Source organism: Puma concolor, chromosome D2 (genome assembly GCF_028749965.1).
Source record: "Puma concolor isolate L17-30 chromosome D2, mPumCon1.1.hap2, whole genome shotgun sequence".
Classification (NCBI taxonomy): Eukaryota; Metazoa; Chordata; class Mammalia; order Carnivora; family Felidae; genus Puma; species Puma concolor.
The window spans coordinates 81,305,626-81,321,114 of NC_141677.1; the positions used below are offsets into that span (position 1 = coordinate 81,305,626).

At 56.9% G+C, this 15,489-nt stretch overlaps 2 protein-coding genes across 2 annotated transcripts in view; both read right to left on the minus strand.

Annotated features, from left to right (window-relative positions):
- Positions 1-6,175, minus strand: part of FAM53B (family with sequence similarity 53 member B) — a 72,699-nt gene extending 66,524 nt beyond the window's left edge. Inside the window, exon 1 of the mRNA XM_086681115.1 lies at positions 6,041-6,175. Within this exon, the coding sequence (XP_086537241.1) occupies positions 6,041-6,118 (78 nt within the window). The 5' untranslated portion in view covers positions 6,119-6,175. The remainder of the gene's footprint in view (positions 1-6,040) is intronic.
- EEF1AKMT2 (EEF1A lysine methyltransferase 2) overlaps positions 6,173-15,489 on the minus strand; it is a 71,069-nt gene continuing 61,752 nt past the window's right edge. Inside the window, exon 6 of the mRNA XM_086681121.1 lies at positions 6,173-6,306. Within this exon, the coding sequence (XP_086537247.1) occupies positions 6,299-6,306 (8 nt within the window). The 3' untranslated portion in view covers positions 6,173-6,298. The remainder of the gene's footprint in view (positions 6,307-15,489) is intronic.

Here is a 15,489-nt window from a genome sequence, read left to right on the forward strand (position 1 = left end):
GGAGGGGAGGGGACCCAGGCCAAGGGTGCCGGGGTGCGCGAGGTCGGGGCCGGCGTCCTGCGGGGAACACCGGAGCCGGTGCTCGAGGACCAGAAGGCTCCAAGAAGCAAAGGGGGCGGGGCAGGGCTTCTCCGGTGCCCACTCCTCGGTTGAGAACAAGAATCCTATTTTCAGGACGGGTTACCCTCCTGGATCCCACAGTGACTTTAACCACCCAGTCTACGGCCAACCAGGAAACAGCTGGAAAAAGTCAGATGGCCGTGTCTGCCTGTCTTCCAAATGACTTGGCTCCCACAGCAGGACGCGCGCTGAAAACCCACACCGAAGTCACCCAAGGGGAGTGGGTGACAAAGACCCAAGAGCCCGGCCTCTGGGCAGTGCCGCCCCCGACACCCAAGCATGCAGCCCATGGACACCAGGCAGGCTCTGCTTCCGGGGGGAGGGTTCACAGAGGGAAGTCGGGCTTGGCTGTGCCAGGGGCCTCGCCTGCCGAGGGAGAAAACTCCAACGCTACAGGGGCACCCTGGCACAAAGCAAACACCTGCTGGGGAACCACAGCCCCCGCCCCGTGGCCGGGTTGGGGAGGCAGGTGGCAAAGCGAGCCGGGCGGGCGGCGCACAGAAAACCAAACTGGGATGGGGCCGGGGAAAGCAGAAGAGAGCAAGGACCCTCGAGCAGCCCGCCTGCTGCATTGCCGCACAGACGCCACTGAGGACGGCTTGGGGTTTCCAGACGACAGGAAGCGAGCCGGTGAGCCAGCCCGCTGACCTGTCAGCGGAGCACGGCTCACGGGGCTTTTCCTCCCACTCGGCCGGCGTGGCCAGCCCACAGACGCAGAGGGAAACCACTGCGCCAGCACGCGGGGGCTCCCGGGCCCTCGCTCACCCGTTCATTCGCTCAGCAAGGATTCATCCCCGTTGGCTACGGCCGCTCATTGGCCAGGCCGGGGAGCACACACGTGGAACGGGAGCGTGGAACTGCCACCGCTGCCCTCCGCTGTTAGACCGAACCAGCCTCCTAACCCGTCCCCAGCCTGTGCCGTGGGCCCATCGTCCGTTCTCCACCCAGAACCCACAGAGGCCAGGCGATGCTGCTTCTCTGCTTACAAACCTCCAATGACTTCTCACGGCAACCGGAATGAAACCCACCACCCCTCTCCCTGCAGCCACCAGGCCCACACGAGCCAAGCCCGTGGGACACTGGCCCTCCCAATGCCACCTCGAGTCTTTCCACGACAGGCTTCCCGCCTCACTCCGGCCGCACGGCCTCCTCGGCCACCCTCCCTGACCGTCCCAGGCAAAGGGCACCCTCCCCACCCGTGCTTTTCTCCACAAGGCCTTGCAGGCAGTACGAACACTCGGCCAAGGCTCCTGGCGGGGCACAGGGCACAGGTGGGCAGCGATCGGTCGCACCCAGATCTCACACCACTTGAAGGAACATCGCCACGTCCCCTGTTCTCAGCGAGCCCCACTCCTGCTCGCTCACCGAGTGCGTGAAAATGCATGACCTGGTAATGCAGCCCCCCCTTCTTCTGCTTCCAGCACCCCACTTTTGCACTGGGACCCCTCCCTCCACACAGCAGTGTCTCGGTGGGACTGTGTCTCCGTCTCCCCTGACACGGGACGGGCACAGGACGCGGGTGCAGCCCTCTCTGCTCTGCAGCCCGGCTCCTGGACTGAGCAAGCGCTGGGAGTCGGCAGGGAGGCCCTGAGCCTGCCATGAGCACCTGCTTCCAAAAGCCTCCGAGCCGCCCTGTCCCTGCCCTCTCTGGGACCTCATTCACCGCTCTCCTGACAGCTTCCCGGGACGTCAGGCCGAGGCATACCCTGACCAGGCTCAGGTTTCCCTGAGCCCAACACCAAGCTCCCGTCTGGGCTCCAGGTGGCCAGAGCCGATTTATCCCAAGTACACCTGGTACATGATGAAATTCCTGCTGGTATATGCCACTCTGCAGCCAGCCTTCCCACTCCGTCAAACCCTCTGCACCACTGCAGGAAGGATGGGCCAGCCAGTCACCATGTGGTGAGGCCCGCCGGGCCCTGGGGACTCCTAGCCTCAAGGTCCATACGACACTCAGTGTGCACACTGACGCCAAGGCCTTGGCTGGTGTTTGCAGAAGATACTCTATTTCTCCGTGACGCCTCTACTCCTAAGCCTACCCCAGGGCAGGGCCTGGTCTCTGTGATATTCCTTGGGTCACAAGACAAGGTTTTGGCACCAGATCCTCCGTAGAGAAGGCAAAAGCTGGAAATCAAACTGGGGCTTCAGGGGCCCATCTGAATAAAAAGACAATTCAGGTCTTTACTTAATGAGGAACTTGCTCAGACAGAAAATGGCAGAGCTCATCTCTGGCCATAATCCTGCTTCCTCAGAACGTTCTTCTGCAGAGTAGTGACTAAAGCAATCACATCACTCCTTCCCCATGACAGTGTGATGGGGAACCACAACGTGACACAGTCGGGCTCACACCCACGCACTTGAGCAGGACAAGCAGGGCACCCCAGCCTGCTGAAAGGAACACAGTGAGACCATGGCTGTGGGAAGAAGACGGAGCCACGCCTGACAAGGAAAAAAGAAGCCAAAGGGGAATGAGTGCCCCTGTGTGGACGCTCTCAAAGATGCCAACACAGACGGAGTGGTGACCCTGCCCCCCCACCCAGGTGTCAGGGTTGGCCAAGGCGTGGGTAGTGGCTAAGGGTAGGTGGGAGAAAGGCACCGGACTGCCGTGGACCGCACGTGCACCCCTGGGTTCTAACTCGGGCCAGCCTGGGGCCTGCCAGCGATCCCGGCTGGGGCTGCTGCGCCCAATGCCAACTCAGGGTGGCTGTGGGTATGAAGGCTCTCCGTGCCCAGGCAGCTGTGTGCAAGGCCTGGACGGCCAGGCTCTTCCCAAGAGGCAAATCACAGCCTCGGCATCCTGATCCGACAAGAACAAAGGCAAGTACTTGCTCCCAAAACCAGTGTCGGCTGTTGTGGGAAACACCTCGAGGCTGGGGAAACAGAGGCAGCCACTCTCCACCCTCTACCCTGGGACAGTCTCCAGACTCGAGAGACAGGGCTGTCGCTGGCCAGGGGGGTGGAGGCAGGCCGGGCCAGGGAAGATGGTCACTCGGGCCCAGGAGAACGGGCCATGGCCTGAGTGTGGGCGTGCAGGGAGGGGCCGGAGAACGCCGCTCCCGAGGTCAACCGTCCGGGCTGCCTTCCAGCAGCAGTAGCTAATGTTAGAACACGAGGAGGAAGAGCCCACTCCGCAGAGGAAAGCGACCAGCAGAGTGGGGGAAAGGGGAACCGAGCACAGTCCTCACTGCTGTGCAGTGTGCAAGCCGGACCGGGGCTGGGGCCGGGCGGGGCCCTCAGCCCTCTCTCCCCAGGGCCAGGCAGCTGAGCACTCCTCGGCCCTTTTTTCTGTTTTCCTACATCTCTCTCGGGAACAAGGCCAGTCACTTGTCCCCGGCATTGCGTTTTTAGAAAAAGAACAAGAGACCTCAGAGGGCAGGGAGGGAGGGTCTACAGGCCAACTTGCCCCGTGTCCCCAAGGCTGCTGGGTGGCCCCCAGGTGACTTTCACCCACAGTTTCAGACTTTCTCTCTCTCACTGCTGTGTGTCCGGGGCCTGCTCCCCTAATTCCAAAGTGGCCTGTGACTCATGTTTTCTTTTTTAATCTGAAGCCCCCACCCCCCCCCCCCCCCCGCCCCCTGCTTTCTGTTATCTTCTTAGCCTGCTTAGAAAACAAAGGAGAAACACTTTTCCATGTTCCCGTTGTTATCTTGATGGTATTTACAGGAGGCTGGTGTTGCCAGTTTAGGAAGCCGAAGCAAAGCCCCCGTCTGCTTCCTCCCAGCACCGCCGGCCGGGGGAGAGAGCACACTCGACCATCACCGTACTCTCTCTTCCGTCTCACGGACGTCAACACCAGGCCGAGGCGATGTGGGGTCCTCCTTCGGTTGCTGGCTGTGCAGGCCTGGACTTCAAGTCCGCTTCCCTCAACCTTCCTTTGCTTTCCTGAGAAGATGAGTCTCCCTTCCCAGGCTAGGGCTGGGAGGCCACGCTCTTGCTGGCAGGCACTCAGGCCCTGCCTCCTGGAAGAGCAGCTCAGCTGACCTGGGGCCCACGTGCCCCGGGACCAGCTCCACAGCCAGCCCCGGCCAGGCCGGCCCTGAGACGGGACCGAGTTCAGCAGCAGCTGCTGAGGCCAGCAGCACAGCTGGAACCGGGCAGGGACCCTCCCTGGGGACCTCCAGATGGCCCTCACCCCGGAGGTCGTTCCTTTTTGGTCAGAGCTACTCCAGATGTGTTCTTCAGATTTCAGCAGGAAAACACCCCACCCCCACCCCCCCCCCCCCCCAGCAGAAAGCAGAGCAGCTCATACCCGCACCTCGGCTGTGAACCTGAGCAGCAGCCAGAGAGGAACCAGAGCAAACCCGAGCTGAGCAGCAGCTGGGGTGCAGGAACCCACATTCACTCACTCTACAAATGTCCCTGAGCACCGCCCAGGCCCTGGTCTCAGGCACTGGGTACTCAGCAACAAGCAAAAGAAACAAAATTCCTTGCCTTCATGAAGCTCACATTTCAGTGAAGTCTTTCAACAAACGAGATCAAAATGTGGGATAGGCACTCTGAGGGAAGACAGACAGGGAGAGGGGCAGCAAGCATGGGAGAGGGGGTGAAGGTGGCAGAGTTCATTGTTAGGTTAAGTGAGCAAAAAAGAAAGGGAGGGAGGGAAGGAGCCCTGCTAAGCGGGAGTGTTCTGGGCCACACAGGAAGTGCAAAGGCCCCGAGGCAGGCTCCTGCTTGACATGTTGAGCGAGGAGGCCAGTGTGGCTTGAGCAGAGTGGAGGGAGCAGAGGGAGAGCAGAGAAAAAGCAGCATGGTCACGGAAAGCCTGAGGACATGGGCCTCGTGCCTCCCGGCCAGGTCTTTGGCATTTGCTCAACCTGAGGTGGGAAGCCCGTGGAAGGCTGGAGTCGGGGAGGGATGCATCTGCCTTGTAGTCCCTGTGGCTGCTGGGTGCGTAACAGGCTAACGAGCCAGAAGCAAATCTGTTACAACAAACTTCCAGACGAGAGAGGACGGCAGGTGGGACCAGAGTGGCACGAGTGGGGATGGCGAGAGAGAATCTAGTTAAAGATACTCAATGCAAAGTGGAAAGGAAGCCGTGATGGGCGGAGAGACCCGGCCCACCTTCGCTTGCGGAATGCTTCCAGTCCAGTGCCCGGCACACCCACGGCGGGCCGTAAAGGCCTCGGGTCTCGGCAGCCTTCCCACACTCCTTCAAGGGCTGGAGACCCGGCCTGTCCTGTCCGCTCTTGGCCTGGCTGTCGGTGCGAGCCTGGGGAGGGAGCCCACGAGGGTGCCAGGGTGGGCTCACACGAGGGGCTGTGAAGGGCACCGGGAGGGGTGCCTGCTGACCACAGAAGCGCCAGAGTGCTGGGGATGTAGCTATCTGCAAAACTCCTCCCCGAGTGTATTCAAGCCGGAGCGGGACCTCTTCTCGGCCCCTCTGCGAGGAAGCGGCCCCGCTCACTTCTGAGGAGCTGGGGCTGGAAGGGGGTTAGGAAGCTACTCTGTTCTCAGTCGGAGAAGGCCGGGCCGTCTGCCTCTCTGGCCCAGCCCATCAGGCCGCTTGGTCAGAGGACAACTTGGGCAGAAGGCGGCGGAGAGCGGCTGTCACCACAGCCCACCATCTTGGCCGCCAGACCGCGCCTTCTTTCCCCCTCCTCTCCCACCCCTGACATTCCCCAGGCGGCCGCCACCTCCCTTCCGGAAACCCCCTCCCCTCCCCGGGTGGAGACCAGAAGGAGCTGCAGGGACGGCAGAACCACGCAGGGCGCTGGCCGGACCTCGCCAGCTACTTCCTGAAAGTACTTGGCCAGGCTCTGGGTGACTGTGCCCACTGCCCTGGCCTGCAGCATCTCCAAGAGTTCTGCTCCCGGGCACTCTGGATTCGGTCTGCTAAGCCTGCATGTTCGGTCCACAGCCCCAGCTGGACACCAGGCCTCAAGAAAGGTCATCTGAGATATGAGGCCCACTGAGTCCTTACCAGCTCAGGGTTGAAGGTCCTGCATGCTATGGAGTCAGCTCCCTGGTTGTCGAGGCTTTTACTCAGGATCATCACCATGGTAAGGACCTCAGGCACTGGGCTCCATCCCAGGGTGGGCACGAGCCATCTTCGGTTGGGCAGACTTGGGCAGAGGGTGACCTCCTGGGCACCTCCCAGGTGACTGGCATCAGCAGTAACAGCTCCCCATCGGCCGCTTGCCCTCAGGCTGGGGCTCTTCCAGGAAATGGCCAAGTGCAGTCAACTCCCTGGAAAGACAACAGAAAGGCAAAGGGATTCAGGTCTTGGGAAGACCAGGGCCCTGAGAGAGCTGCCCACGCCCCCACCAACCCCATGCCGGGACCCTGCTTGGAATGGAACTGCCTCCCTGCCAAAGGAGAGGCATTCTGGCCACAAAGTCCAGAATCACCTTCTCAGAGTCCCCACCCCACCTCATGCCAGCCTTGAGGCGTCCCTAAAGCCAACACACTGGTGGGTCCAGCAACGTGTCTCAGTTAGCCACATGGCACCTTTAAGACCTATCTCAGGGTCTGGGTCGGTCACAATCTGCTGTCCCCCAGACTCTGCTCAAGTCACACGACACCTTCCACCCAGCTGGCTTTACAGACAGCTTCGGTATATGCCCAAGGCTGAGGGTCAGATACAGACCAGCCCCACAGTCAAAACTGAAGGGGTCAGCCCTCAGGCAGCCTCAGTCAGCAAGGAGGCTACTACCCTCCTCCCGGTTATGAACAGAAGCTACTGGAAGAATCTGGAGGATTTATTTATTTGGAGAACTTACTTTACTTACTTACTTATTTATTTTGAGAGAGAGAGAGAGAGGCAGAGAGAGAGGAAGAGAAAGAGAATCCCAAGCAGGCTGCAAGCAGTCATGACAGACCCCAACGCGGGGCTCTGACTCACAAACGGGGAGATCATGACCTGAGCCAAAATCAAAGAGTCAGGCACCCTGGCCACTGAAAGGCACATATCTAGGGGCACCTGGGTGGCTCAGTCTGTTAAGCGTCCGACTCTTTGATTTTGGCCCAGGTCATGATCTCACGGTTCATGAGTTGGAGCCCCATGTGGGGCTCTGCACTAACAGGACAGAGCCTGCTTGAGATTCTCTCTCTCTCTCTCTCTCTCTCTCTCTCTCTCTCTCTGCCCCCCCCCCCACTCATGCTCTTTCTCTGTCTCTCAAAATAAATAAACTTAAAAAAAAATTTTAAAGGCGCACTATTTCTCATCTCTAGAAGGACATCTCAACAACGACACATTTGCAATACTGGGGACCTTTGTAGCCTGAGACCTCTCAGGCCGCCATGCCACACGGCCCACCAGGACCTCCTCCCGCGTCACCCCCCCCCAAACAAATGCTGAAAGAACACAGCCCTTGGCTCGGGTTTGAAAACGCGCTCCTTACAAATCAGTTTCTCTGATCCTGTTTCGCCATCCCACCCTTCTGTGGTTACACCGTCAAAGGAAGTCACATCAGATGCAAGGAACCCGAAGACCACCATCACAAAGTAAAAAAAATCATGACGATAATAGTAGAAAAGGCCAGCTCCTAATCTGTAATTAAAAACAAACTGCTCGGTGCAGGAAAATGTTTTAGAATCTGTTGCTCTGTGTAAAAATTAATTGCACCCTGGTATTTACTTGCTATCCAGATTGTAAATCATATTTTCCTGTTTACTTCGATTAGACTTTACAGTGGGTGTTATTGAAATTGCTCAATTATGGGCCAGCTGGCAAGCACAGGAAAATTACCTTCTACTGTTCTTCGAAAACAAGGTTCATCCAAAGTGCAAAAGCAAGGAAGGGAGGGGGGGAAATCAATACATTTTCAAAGGACTGGCTGTTCAGGAAGAGGCCTGGTGGAGGGTAGGCTCCCAGGTCGCACCGGGTGACCCGATGCGCACTTCAACACCACATCGGCCTAGAAGCAACACATTCTGACCAAGAGTGAGCTGCTCAAGGAAAGAATTTCAGACCACTCCTCCAAGCTCCGGCCAGAAAGCTGAGCCAGAAATGCCCGCCAGCCCCCTGGATGCTTGGCTGGGGAGCGGGGCTGGGAGGCGGGGTGCCACGGACTCTCCCTTCAAAGGGACCCTTTGTGCCGCCTCAATGGCGGAGTCGAGGCCCGCCGGCGGCCATCTTCTCTCTGGGTACGGCCTCATGCAGTTCTGGGGCAGCCAGCCATTGGCCCAAGGCCCAGAGGTAACCTGCCCTGGCACCACCCGGCTCCCGCCTCTCATTTCCATCTTCCCTAAAAGGCAGGCGGGCTCGGAAGGTACCAGCTCACGTCCTCCTCGGTCAAGGACACCTGGGGCGGAATCCTAGCTCCTGAAACGCACCGTCTGAGTGACCTTTACCAAGTTCAGTCTCTTTCTCTCTCCATAAGATACGGACGACAGTGCCTGCCTCAGAAGACTGCTGTACCATCTGACAACAGAGCTCAAACCCTTTGCTCAGTGAGAAGTCCTAGCTCATGTGCTCCTGTGAGGAAGCGCTCGATGAACGGCAGCTACCGTCACAACTTTCATCGGGCAACGGACGCCCGAGCAGCGATCTGTCCTCTCGGACTTTTTAAAAGAGAAAGTCCGTTAAATTGTTTTAAGGCCAAATTCGATCAGGATGGCACTGGTCATATGGTGGCCCATCTCTCTGGTGAAACAGTAGGTGGTCATTAAGAATGATGCTGTGGGACTCCATTGCCATGGAAACACATTAGGCCACCAGGATGCCGCCGATAGGCACCAAACACGAAGCGGGACCGAGGCAGCGGTGCGGGCGTCCCTGCTCTTGCGGCTCTGCCCCCGCTGGAGCCCCGACGAGAGGCGGGACTCACAGCGGCAGCACGAGGGGCGAATACCAGAGCCCCACCTGCTTCTGGAAACGGATGGTCAGCAAACACGGCAGGCGCCCAGTGGAGAAGGGAAGTCGAGCACGATGCCTGTCCTCGAGGGTCACGGAGAGTTCCGCGAACGCGGACACTAATCTAACTAAGGCAGGCAGGGGTAGGGGGCACCGGAGCGCAGTGGTAAACCGCCCCCCACCCCCACACGTGTGCCGACAACATGCAGCATGACCCGGAAGAGCCCAGGAGTGGGGACAGCCAAGAAGCCACCACCCGGGGACTGTTCACACACATCGCAGTGGAGCCACGTGAAGGAACACCGTGCCGCTTTAGCCACAGATGGAACGAAGCAACTCTGATGGTACAGATGTGAAACCCTCCCCAAGACACCCTGTGAAATGAACGGAGAGAGGAGGAAAGTGCAGTCCCAAAAGCACGGCCGCCTTATGGAAGGGCCCGCAGTTCCAGAGTACGAGGCGCTTTGGTTGTGCGGCCTTGCGTGCTCCTTAAATCCTTCATCCAGGGCATAGGATACTTTTTTGGTTAAAAATAAAACAGGCAAGATTTCACCAGGAAGGAAAGGCACACTAGCGGAAGCAAGACCCTAAGCAAAGCACAGTGGCCTGCCTTGTGCACGGGACACGGTGAGCACACTGGTGGCAGGAGCACAGGGTGTGTGGCAAGGAGAGGCGGCCCCCAGAACAAGGAGCTGGGATGGCCAGTTCAAGCCGGAAGAGCTCTGCATGCCCACTGAACACAGACTTTTTTTCTTTTTTTTTAATGTTTTTTTTTCAGAGAGAGAGAGAGTGCATGTAAGGAGGGGAGGAGTAGAGAGAGAGGGAGACACAGAATCTGAAACAGGCTCCAGGCTCTGAGCTGTCAGCACAGAGCCCGACACGGGGCTCGAACTCACAGACCGCGAGATCATGACCTGAGCTGAAGTCGGTCGCTTAACCAAATGAGCCACCCAGCCGCCCCATGAACGCAGACTTTATCATGTGGCCACAGGGGGCTCCCCAAGGGGCTCGTCTGCTTTGATCTGTTGAAAAAGAGTGATTTTTTTTTTTTTCTGGGCCCTTTGCAACACCTAGCACAGTGCCCCGAATACAGTTAAGAGCTCAAACACATTTTGAAAGAGACTAAATTGTAGCAACATCTGAAAGGATCCAGGCACATTCTTAGACTTTGTGAGGCAAATCCAGACCAGCAGAGCCTGGCACAATCTGGAATTCCCTGGGATTCCTTTGATCCCTGGCATGGGCCTGGCCAAGTTCACTGGGGAATGCCAGTGTCCGTCCAGAGACTCACAGCCCAGGCTGAGAACGGGGCCAGGGGCTTCTCAGGGAAAAGCTGGGGGCGGGGGAGGGGGGGGGGCGGTTGAGGCTCAGCCTTTGAAGGGACAACGGTAAACTGGTAGTGTGGCTCTGCCCAAGGCAGAAGGGGGTGCCTCAGAGTCACAAGTGGCAAGGTAAAGGCCTCCTGGAGGCCACCTCTGGGGCACAGACCCTGCTCTGGCCTGGCGGGTTTTCTTTTAACCCATATTGAGAACAGCTTCTAGGGGCACCTGGGTGGCTCAGTCGGTTAAGGGTCCAATTCTTGATTTCAGCTCAGGTCATGATTCCAGGGTCATGAGCACGGAGCCTGCTTAAGATTCTCTCCCCACCCCCCCGCCCCACTCTGTCCCTCTCCCACGCTCACGTTCTCTCAAAAGCAAAGAACAAAAAAACAGCTTCTATCTATTGAGAACCTACTGCGTCCCAAGTACTTTATACACGTCAGCTATACAACAGGCTCACTTTACCCCCATTTTACAGATGGATAAAGCTCACCAAGGCGGAGAGGCTGATCTTGCATCTGAACCCAAGTGGCCCAGCTCCCAGGCATATGCTTCCCACCGATGTCCACCTGCAACATGGCCCCACTCCTCAGCTGCCCCCCCATCCCAAGTGCATCCTTCAAAAGCCCACTCAAGCAACTACCATAGACCCCAGCAAGTGGTCTCCTTGGCATTTATCCCAGAGGAACGCAAACTTACGTTCACACAAAAACCTGCACATGACTGTTCACAGCAGCTATATTCGTGACAGCCCAGACCAAGAAACAACCCAGATGTCCTTCAAGGGGCGAATGGAGAAACACACTGTGATACAGGCACACCGGGGAATACTACTCAGCGTTAAAAAGGAATGGACTGTTGAAACCTACTGGAACGACTCTCCAGAGAATTATGTGCGGTGAAAACACCCAATCCCCACACGTTAATTATGGCATGATTCCATTCATGTAGCATTCCTGAAATGACAAAGCGCCAGAAATGAGGCATAGATTAGTGCGGACCTGGGGTCTGAGATGAGGGTTTGGGCTGGGGTGTGGGAGGGCGAGGCAGGTGGGGGATGAAAAGGCAACAGAAGGCATCCTCCTGGTGATGGGAATGTCCCATGCCTTGACTGCCTCTGTGTCGATTTCCTGCTTGTGATACTGAATGACAGTTGTGCAAGATGTCACTACTGGGGGGAACCGAGTAAACGACACATAGCATTTCTACGACTTAACAATACATGTAAATTTACGACGATCTCAAAATTTTAGAAACCTACTCAATCTATGCATTTATCAAAACCAATAGAACTATCTGGGGTGCCTGGGTGGCCCAGTCGGTTCAGCGTCCGACTCGATTTCAGTTCAGGGCATGATCTCATGGCTCATGGGTCCAAACCCCACATCGGGCTTTGCACTGTCAGCGCAGAGCCTGCTTGGGATTCCCTTCCCCCCACCCCCTCTGCTCTACCCTCACTCGCGTGCGCACGCTCTCAATAATAAACTTAAAAAAAAAAAAAACTCATAGAAATATCAAAAACATGAATTGCACTGTAAGTAAATATAAAGCTTAAAAGTAAAAAGCAGAAGTCCACGTGGCTGCCACTGCCTGTACCAAGGAAACCACGTGCAAGGTAAGGCAAGGACCCGTGCTGTGGGCTCAAACAGCCCCCGCCTTCACTTTGAGCATATCACCTGACTTCAGTGTCCTCCTCTTTAATTTTTTTTTTTTTTTCAGCGTTTATTTATTTTTGGGACAGAGAGAGACAGAGCATGAACGGGGGAGGGGCAGAGAGAGAGGGAGACACAGAATCGGAAACAGGCTCCAGGCTCTGAGCCATCAGCCCAGAGCCCGACGCGGGGCTTGAACTCACGGACCGCGAGATCGTGACCTGGCTGAAGTCGGACGCTTAACCGACTGCGCCACCCAGGCGCCCCATTGTGTCCTCCTCTTTAAAACGAAAGCAGTGACACCTTTGCTCTAGGGGCTGCTGGGAGATCGGATAAGAAAATATGTATGAAAGAGTGGGGCACAGAGAAGGCCCCGGACATCAGTGCCTGGCCCCCTCGGCACAAGTAGCCACCGTCGGTCTCTCAACATCTTCCCGGCACATCTCCTACAGATTCCCTGCCTTTGTTTACATCTTGTACTGTCACTTCCCTGTGCCCTTATTTAGGTAGTAAATCAGACTCCCTGCACAGTGCTCATGGCAGACAGAGGGGCCTCGCACCCTGCCTCCACATCCATCTGGGGTGCCACTGTGCACGGAAGAAGGGGTCGCCCCCACCCCCACAGGTGCCTGCTATTCAGGGGCACGTACACTCTCAGGCTCTGACCCCAGGAGCCCCCCACTCAGTGATTTACCTTCTCCAGCACTTCCATCGAAAGAGCAGAAAGCAAAGTCAGACTTTCTACTGATCTGTGATCCCACTTCCCTGACCACCCTCCTGTTCCCTGGGCATAGATGGGGTGGCAGAGGGCTCTGCCCACCCCCCCAAGTCCTGCCCCAAGGGTGCATCTACCTAAAGACAGCCTGGACTCCCCGACACTGTGCCCAGAACCAGGCTTGCAGGTTGGGAAGGGCACCAGGCGACACCGCCCACCCTCAGAGAGAGGCCCTGGATCCCGCACCACGGCACCTCAGTCCCGGAAACACCCCCCATCTCCCTTCACAGCCCCTCCCCCATACGGCCATACCCCTGGCCTCCACCTCCCTGAGCACCAACCATGGGCCAGGCTCTTCTCATTTAACCTCTCACATTCCTGTGAATAGGCATCTGTTAGCAGAACTCCCATTTTCCAGATGAGAAGGCTGAGGCTCCAGGAAAATAACTCCAGCATTTGCCCAAGATCCTACAGCTAGCAGCGGGTGAGGTCAAGATGTGAATCCAGGCCTGCCTTTTCGGCCACTCTCTCCCTGATGCCACAGGGAACGGGGGACGGCCTCGATCCCTCACACAAGTCCTTCCTAACATGAGACTTCCTTGCTTTTGTTCTGGATCTTCAATCCAGAACATCCGTTTGCAACCCTTGAATCCAGCTCTCTGATACCACTGTGGTCAGGGACTCTCAGCTTCTGGCAAATGGGAACCCTGCCTGGTGCATGCAAAATGAATTTATAGAATGCTAAAAAGTTTTGTAAACTCTAAACCTCTATAGAACTCTCAAGTAGATTAAAGGAGTTTACCAAATGCTTCTGTAATGCACTTTGAAGGGTTATGCCTTAATAAGAAACTGACCACACTGGAGATCGTCAAGACAAACTCTGCCTTCTTTTAAATTTTTTTTTTTCAACGTTTTTTATTTATTTTTGGGACAGAGAGAGACAGAGCATGAACGGGGGAGGGGCAGAGAGAGAGGGAGACACAGAATCGGAAACAGGCTCCAGGCTCCGAGCCATCAGCCCAGAGCCTGACGCGGGGCTCGAACTCACGGACCGCGAGATCGTGACCTGGCTGAAGTCGGACGCTTAACCGACTGCGCCACCCAGGCGCCCCTAACTCTGCCTTCTTTTAAAGAGTATCTATATCTTGTGTTTACTACTTGCACAAGTTAGTTTTACAGCAGGAGAATACCTCGCCGCCCTAAACACAGCGCTCAGAGCAAAAGCTAAGCAGGACCTTGGCCACAGACAGGGACTCTCCTGATGGCTCAAGCAAGCCATTTCTCGGTGCGTCCACCGAGGAAAACAGCCATGCTACAAGGTCTTCGGGACGGCCGCATGCGTTTTTAGACCTTTGAAACTTCAGCCGTCGGCAGGACAAAAGCAGTCTGGGGACAGGACCTAGAAGCAAATTCGTGAACACGTGGAGAAGTGCGTCTTTCGGTGGGTCGTGCCTTCTGCCAGACCCTGCGACAAGCCGATGGAGGGGCGGAGGGGGGGGCTGCAAGCCTGTGGTGGCATCGAGGCTCCCCTCTGCCGAAGGAAGGAAGGGAACGTGCCCAGGGTCACCTCTGGCTTGCTGCCTCTGCACCTCAGTCCCCCCAGAGCTCACAGGGTGAAAGTTAAAAGCTGCAGGAGCGTCCCCACAGCCCATCCTCTCGCGGACCCCGTCAGTGCCAGGAAGAGGGCCCGGAGGCTCAGTAAGAGGACGTGGGTCTGGACAGGGCACGCTTCCCAGGCCTTCGAGTCCTCCCGAAAGAGAACTGATGAGAGACAGCTATGCCTCCGGCACCTTCAACACACGGACAGAAAACCGGAGACGAGCAGAGCCCCTCTAGTCGATATGGTGACACCTCGGATGCGCTCGACACCAAACACTGCTGATTTAAGCGAATTCCAGAGTCCAGAAAAAAAAAAAAAAAAAAACGTTTGGTTTTTTTACCATTTTCCCAGCATCTTCTGGGTATCTCAGGAAGTCAGAGGTGACACAGAGCCTACCTTTCATCAGAGCACGAATACAATAAGAGTAGCCATGGCAACCATACCACATTCTATGCTTACTGCTTCCTCAAGGTGTCCCTAAGAATGGGCACTGTGGCTGTTCCATTTTACGGAGCGACAAACTGAGGCATGGGCCCAAGGTCACCCAGGCATGAAGGATAAAACAAGGACTCAAGCCACATCGGCCAAACTCCAAAGTCTTTGTCTTAACCACGGAGTCTTCTAGCAGAAATGTGTAAATTTCCAGGATCTGTACATTTCCCCGTAATGATCCTGTAAGCATTTCTCAGTTAAACTGACCGGATGCTGAAGCAAATGCCGGGTTTGCAGTTCACCCTTGTCCACACAGCTCACCCCGAGGTATCCCAGGCTGAACACCCACCTTCTGGAACCTAGTGCTGAAACACAGCACTAGGGGTTCCAAGGCAGGCAGGGACCGGGGGCGTGAGAGGGCAGCTCAGAGAAGGTGAAAAGAACATGAAGTCATCACTTTCTATCATTAACTGCATGGAGGGGCAGCTGAACCGGGTGCCATGCAGAAGGTGAAGTGCTCCCCAGGAAAGCCGGGGTGCTCCCAGGCCCAGGGGGAGTCCTGCTACGCCAGCCAGAATCTAGTCCGTCTGTCCCCATCTCGCTGGGCCTCTGCCTCCGACCACCCCTCCGCCACAGCCCACCCTTCTCCCCGAGTCCACTCCCAGGGTGCTCCTGGCGGGGAGTGGGGGGGGGGTGCCCCTCCACCTGCACAGTCTGTCTGTGGACCTGCCTCAGTCACCCTCCGGTCTCAGCACAGAGCCTGCTGCCCCAGCAGGAACCTGATACCAACGTCTTCAGTGGTGTCCACAAAGCTGGGGAAGGGTGCCAGATTCCCGTCCAGAAGCCACCCTTCCACC